The following is a 7,416-nucleotide window of genomic DNA, read 5'->3' as shown; positions in this document are numbered from 1 at the left end:
TGCTATATATGTTTGCATGGACCGGGTCACATAAAATTACGCTTACAGTCCCTTTAAGTGGATAGACGGGATTTCTTCTACCAAGGTTTGCCTGAAAAGAGCTGGGAATATTCATAACGCAGGAAAATCTGGTTGAAAACCCACTCAGGCAGTTATCAGTCAGGCCTATAAATACAGGCAGCAGGCCTAGAAATCTTTAGTTCATTCTTGGCTTTCAATTCAACCACTGCTTGAGCTTGAAAAAACTTTAATAATGTTGTTGTTTTGTTTACTTTTATCTGTGTGCAGTACACTGGGTGCTCCGCAGTACGGTGGTGGAGGAGTAGGTGTACAGAAACAACCCCAGCGTACGCCAAGTGCAGTACAGTCTACCTCATGTAGAACAGAGTACACAACAATATGGGATACAGAATACACAGAAACTGAAGAGCAACAATGTAATACTATTTATGTCAACGCCTGTGAAACATTGTACAAGAAAAACTGTGTTGCAGTACCAAGACAAGAATGTGTAACTGTACAAGAACCACAGTGCAGTACAGTGTACAACAATGTATGTACACAAGAGTATAGAACAGAATATGAAGCATACACTGAAACAGAATGTAATACAGAATATAAAGAAGACTGTGAATATCAATGGGAAGGAGAAGGTTATGCTAAAGTCTGGGCTCCTATACCTGGAACCTGTAAATCTAATCCTTATGATAATTGTCAGGAGGTTCCCAGACAGAAGGAGAGACAGGTTCCCTATCCAGTATGTAACCAGGTTCCAGAACAAAAGTGTATTCAGGTTCCCAAACAGCAATGTAGAACCATTTCTGAACAGCAGTGCAGTAATGAACCTTATCAAGAATGTAAACAAGTTCCTAAACAGGATTGTAATACAGTACATAAGAAGGTTCCTAACAGGATTAGTAAACAGGTTCCTAAGAAGGTTTGTGATGATGGTTCAGGTTCAGGGTATGGGTCAGATGTTGAAACTATTGCTGTAAGGTCAGGAGCTGATGATGCTATCAAGTTTTCGGAATTTGATTAAAATAAACAAAAACTATTTTAATCTACAATCTATAATAAAGATATATTTACATAAAGTTTTTTTTATCAGATTTCAATAAAAAATTTTAAATATAATCAGCCTTTAAGACTGGGACTGTAAGTGCAAAGATGGATTCACAACAGAACCCTTAAAAGCTTTGTCTGATCAATAATGAGTAGGGTATTGGCTTTTTTTTCTACGTTTAAAAGTAGTTGATTCCAATAATTCCTATATGTTTTCCTGAGTCACTTTTGTAGAGAACCCACAATAATAAATATTGACATCTTATCTCAATCAGATAAAAGTGTTAAGGGTTCTGTTGTAAATCGGGCATTGCTATAAATGCCACTTGAATTTTGGCTCACGTACAAAAGGTAGAATTACAAAAGGTAGAATGACAAAAGGTAGAATGACAAAAGGTAGAACAATCAAAAGGTAGAACGATCAAAAGGTAGAATAAACAAAAGGTAGAACGTTCAAAAGGTAGAATTACAAAAGGTAGAACGTTCAAATGCTAGAATTTTTTTTTTTTTTGAGAAAGAAGAAAAGTTTCTAATTTTTACAAGAAAATCCGCGAATTTTTAAAAAAGAAATTCACAAAACTGCATTTCTCGGTTGAATTCAGCATGGAGAGGTTGGTCAACTATGGGTGAATCAAAGAAGAAAAGAACATTGATTGACGACCAGAAATATGAATATAATTTTGAGAAAATTAAGAATGGAACAGAGTTCAGCCAGTGGTGCAAACAGCACTGAGAACGCTCGCAAACAAAAACAGAGAGATACACGTACTAGGATTAAAAACATGACTGAAATGTATAATAATATTCCTGCACCAGACTATATGAAACAGCTTGCCACAATTATTGGCGTGGACTAAAATCATGTACATTTGTAAAATAAAAATTAATCCTAATAAATAAGAAACATTATTTTTTGACTTTTTTTGACATTTAAAAAAAATTTAATTTGGAAAATTCTACCTTTTGTACGTTCTACCTTTTGTAATTCTACCTTTTGATCGTTCTACCTTTTGTTTGTTCTACGTTTTATTATGTCCTCAAGAAATATATCCCATTTACCATCACCTAAAGTATACACACCTTGGATAAGAATTAAGTAATGATATTTATAGACCTTGGACAAAAAGTTTCACCATTCAACTTCTTCAACCACTAAACAGTCCAGCAAATCAAATCACAAACTTCTGGGGAAATATTTATCTAACTAGAGATGGCAAGTTCTACTTTTTTCATTTCGTTCATTTATTGTTGGTTTAATTCTTCAATTGTTCAAAAATTGTTTTTGTTAGTTCTCAAAATTATCGTTCATTTTCCATTTATTTTGTTCTTTTTCTTGCTGAACGATCCTCCAGTAAAATTTTTCGTCCAGTAAAATTATTCGTTCAATAAAATTTTTCGTACAGTAAAAAAATTATAATTTTTTTAAAAGTAAAAAACTATCATTTTTTAAAGTTTGTTCAAAAAATCCTTAATTCAATTAATTTTTTCTGAACGAGATAATTTTTCATGAAATTTTTTTTTCGTTCGCAGAAATGTTTTTTCTTTTATAAAGTTGATGCCCATCTATATAAGAAACAAGGAAAACGAAAAAGAATTGTTAAAACTAAAATAGCACTGTGAAAACTAATAAATAGGCAGAATTTTTAAAATGTATTTTCTTAATCTTTCCGCGAAGAGAATTAAGTTTAGTCCAATCAAAAGTTCCCAACTGGAACTTGAAAACAATTTTTAGTTTTAAATTTCAATTCAGATCATGAGACAAGGCGGAACAAATGAGAGATATGTGAGTAGGGCCCATTAGGGATGGATTGTTTACACTCTTTTGAAAAACGATCATTTTGTTTTGAAAACGATAAAGAAAAAAACGAAAAACGAAACAATCGTTTTTGAAAACAACCCTTCATTAACAACCCTTAAAGGGAGTGTTCGCGAAAAATGAAAGGGGGTATAGGCTTAATGCGATAAAAAAGCGCTTTTGATCGCTACTAATCTTACTTCTATCTGTTGCTACTCTATAAGGAGAAAATTGTTCAAAACGATAATACCGAAGAACGTAGTATCCATATAAATTCAGAAAGATGCAACATACGACTTAGACCGTAAGAAAATCTATTTAATTTCAAACAAATCATTCAGATATTACACCCTATGGTCATCGATTATCTTTCGCCACATTTGTATATAGTTAATTTTTCATAATATGTTTTGATTTTATTTTTAAAAATAACATTTAGCTTCCAACTTGTTTTCGAACATTCCTGTCGTCTTCATTACCAAAAATCCTCGAAACAGGAATAAATGTATTTATAAGTAACTCTCAGATCATAACAATTAAAACATATTATGAAAAATCAACTATATACAAATGTGGCGAAAGATAATCGATGACCATAGGGTGTAATGTCTGAATGATTTGTTTGAAATTAAATAGATTTTTTTACGGTCGTATGTTGCATCTTTCTGAATTTATATGGATACTACGTTCTTCGGTATTAGTGGTTTTTAACAATTTTCTCCTTATAGACGCAACAGATAGAAGTAAGATTAGAAGCGATCAAAAGCGCTTTTTTATCGCATCAAGCCTATACCCCCTTTCATTTTTCGCGAACACTACCTTTAACGACAACCCTTTGTTTACGATCGTTACAGAGAAAGGTCGGTATATCCGAGGTCAGACAACATCTAGGTTATTTGTTTCGATAAAAAACATTTAAGAAAACATTTATCACCTTTTCTTTCTGAAAAAAATTGAAATTAATTTTGTTTAAAAAAACGATAGTTTTCAAAATTGACCGTTTTTCGTCTTTTGAAAGATCACAACGAGTAGTTCGTTTTCAAAACTATCGTTTTTTTTCCCAAAACAAAACAATCGTTTTAAGATGAAAATAGAAACGAAAAGAAAAACGATCGCTTTTTTCGATAGTATTTTAAAATGATCTTGATACTTCTTATTGAAATCTGTATTCTTGATAACAAAAAACCTTCATGCCTTTTATAAAAATGTTCATACCTGTTTTTGACTCTCGTTATAAAAATCTTGCCTGATGTGTTGAACAATTTCATTCCCCCCCTACTTTTCTTAAATGTTGTTTATAAAAGAGAAAGATGGTTAAGGATGAGATCAGCAAAACTTGAAACCAAGTCATCCAATGATTTGCAATTCATTCTACTTTTCTCCACCATCATGCACATTATGAGTTTCAGCTTTTCACTGCAATATTAAATGCATAGTGTACAATAAACGTACATAAAAAGTGGAATAGGAAGACGACATTCAAGTATTTTAAACTTAAAAATCGATGCTTGATCCATCATTTAAGTTATCCCTTTCCTTATTCCTATGACCATCACAGGATCTCGAAAAGGAATGAACTTAAGCCGTAATTTTAGAATGGCATAAAGTTTGATTAATAAATCATAGTCCGAATATAATGAATTTGAGCCGCGTCTCAAATCCGCCAAAACCCGGTTTCAATTGCTTTAATATTGAAAATTGAATATAATTTTAAGTGGAACCAACCATATTTGAGCCGAGTCTCAAATTTAAGCCGCCGCTCAAATTATTTAAATTCGGCACCAGAGTCTAAAATTAAAGAATGCGTGAATTTTAAGTTCGAGGTCAAAAGTTCTGTAAAATAATGAGTAGCTACTTAAATATTAAACTTTCTAAATTTTAAATTTAAATTTCCCGGGAAAAATCTGAACCAATCAGAGAAAAGGATTTACGAGAGTTATTACGTAACTATACGGTAATCAGCTGTTTTTAATTTTAAAATTATTTACGTGACGGAAAACAAAACAAATTTCCAGTTACAGCCGTATTTTGAGTTTACGTGCAAACATTAATTAATCTAAAGCGTGGAATTTATTAAATCAAGGTTTTCACTTTTAAATATATCTGTAATTGGTTGAATGCCGCTTACTGCTGAATGATGATAGACAAATAGGGATTGCAGGATTTCAAGATTTTAACCCTGTGTTTAAATTTAAGTTAAAACTTTTCGTTCTTTAGTTTTAGACTCAGGATGATGGAATAAGTTTTTTTTCGGTGAATGAGAAACTTTTGAAAATTCTGCTTTTTATTTTGATCAATTAAAACCCTTTTTTTCACCAGTGCACAGCAAAATAGTGTAATTTTGATTTGTTCCATGTAAAATATCAATCTCTTATCAATGTGGAAAAGTTATTTTTCTTTGCGTATCAAAATGTTTGTAAATTTTTGGAAACCAGTCAACATTAAAGTTTGTTCTTTTTTGCCATTCCTATCATTCTATTCTTAGTTTTATTGTATCCAGTTAGCAATTTATAAAGGTAGTATCAGATTCAGGGTTTCCACGAAATGGCTAAATCTTTTGCGCAAAATTTGCGCTATCTTAGCGCAATTTTTTTTGCGAACTTTTGCGCTATTTTTGCGCATGAAACGCAACGAGTTTTGCGCGGTTTTGCGCAATTTGCGCAAAACCGGAAATATTTTTTGCGAAAGTTGAGCAAGGAACAAAATTTTAGTTTTGCGCAATTTTTTTACGCAATTTGCGCAAAACCGCATGTTTTACGCAAAATGTAACAGTTTAGGCAAATTGTCAAAAATTGATATTCTAAGCTTAGAATTAAACAACTGAAGATTTATTCCATACATAAAAAATTATTAACATACAAGTATGATAACGATTATACAACACTCAATTGGTTACTTCCAGTTACAAAAAGTTTAAATTGAAGGACCAAAATTAATAAAATAGAAATTAGAGAGTGTGAAACTTGGCAATATTTTAGTCCTATTAAATAATTTCAAGTGAATAAGGTGCACTTCCGTGAGATTTGAACTCTTCTTAACTGTCATTTGTCAATTAAGTAAAAGTGACCAATAGGAAGACATTCCAACACAAGATTCTTCCAGAATTGAATTCTAAGAAACACGGATATATAATAAAATGGATGGATCATAGACGAGTTTCGATGTAATTTTCTGGGTGGGGTGTTATGCAGTACATTGGAGTTCTAGCAGACAATGGACCCTGGACCAGCTCTTGCATAATTCCTTTCTTATTTAGCCAATCAGTTATATTCCACTGAATTTTAGATGGGGGGGGGTTTATTTTTTTCCCTTACAATATATATTCAAAAAAAGGCCAAATTTTTTATTTAAAAAAATATTGTTTATATTATATTGATAACAATAATGAGGAATTCTTCCTTCCTACTGATTTTTGAACAAGATCAACTTGGACAGCTGAACTCGGACCTTGGTTCTCTGAGATTTTACATTCTCCAGGGCATCCTCCAATGATTTTTCTTTCTGCTTTAACCTGGTGTTCCTAACTCGAAGTTTGCTGTTGTAAATCGTTGTTTGCAGCAGACAGTCTATTAAGTGTGGTCTCCTGGGTTGCATAGGAATGATCTGAAAAAAATATTCTTTTTAAATCTAGAAAAAGCTTTAAAACTTTATCTTGATAATGAAATCTTCAAAAATACATATTATTGCAGTGCTGTAACCTAATTTTCCCTTTTAATTTCACAGAGTTTAGTTGAAGAAGAGAAAAAGTACTTAGTAAGTACTTAAGTAAGCAATTACAAGGTGATTGGACTGTATGTGTACCTTTAAAGTATACAAGTGTGACTTTTGCCTGATATCCAAGAAGCTAAATGTTCTGAATTTACAGTTCAAACTTTGCTCCCACCCCTACTAGGAGCTCCAAGGGGGGGGGGGCAAAGTAAAAGAATTTCTTAAAGGAAAATTACAATATAAAAGAATGGATACAACTTTCAATAACAGACAATAACGTAAAATGAATAACCCATAAAAAAGTATGCCTGATCGTCTAGAAGCCAAATATTTTGAATTTGCAGTTCAAATTTTGCCCCCCCCTCCATAGGAGCTTCTAGGGGCGGGGGCAAAAAAATGTATGCGCTTCACGCAATTTTGCCCCCCCCCCTTCATTTCATTCTGTATACGCCTTTGAAAACTTTTGGACCTGTAAATTTCCGTTTTTACTATAACCCCTCTTCCTTTGCACAATCACACAAATTTTCAAATTTGTTCAAATATCTAAGAAAAACCCATTTATTTTACTGTTTGTCCAAGTTTTTCACCTCTAAATTTTCGTTTACCTATATGTACACTGTACAGTCACACAAATCTTTTTAATTTTTAAAGAAGTTTAAAAATGAATATAACATTTTTCGTCAAAATCAAAAAAGCTCACATTTATCGAACTTTTTAAAACAAAAATTGAATCACATATTACCTTGAACTGCTAATGACTGGGGGTTAGAGGATGGCATGGCTCCAGGTCGTAGTCTTTTAGAAGCCCTATTAAGGTCATTAGGAGAAAAATGGTCTGAGCATATCACACT

The 7,416-nt window shown here is 32.4% G+C and overlaps 1 protein-coding gene across 1 annotated transcript; it reads left to right on the top strand.

Moving 5' to 3' along the window:
- The first annotated feature begins 253 nt into the window (after positions 1-253).
- On the top strand, positions 254-1,039 carry LOC111717964 (uncharacterized). The gene has a single exon (XM_023493430.1). It carries the CDS (start codon positions 254-256, stop codon positions 1,037-1,039), a length of 786 nt encoding a protein of 261 aa, XP_023349198.1.
- Positions 1,040-7,416: the final 6,377 nt, after the last annotated feature.

Source organism: Eurytemora carolleeae, unplaced genomic scaffold (genome assembly GCF_000591075.1).
Source record: "Eurytemora carolleeae unplaced genomic scaffold, Eaff_2.0 scaffold1410, whole genome shotgun sequence".
Lineage (NCBI taxonomy): Eukaryota > Metazoa > Arthropoda > Copepoda > Calanoida > Temoridae > Eurytemora > Eurytemora carolleeae.
This window is presented reverse-complemented; position numbering and strand designations above follow the sequence as displayed.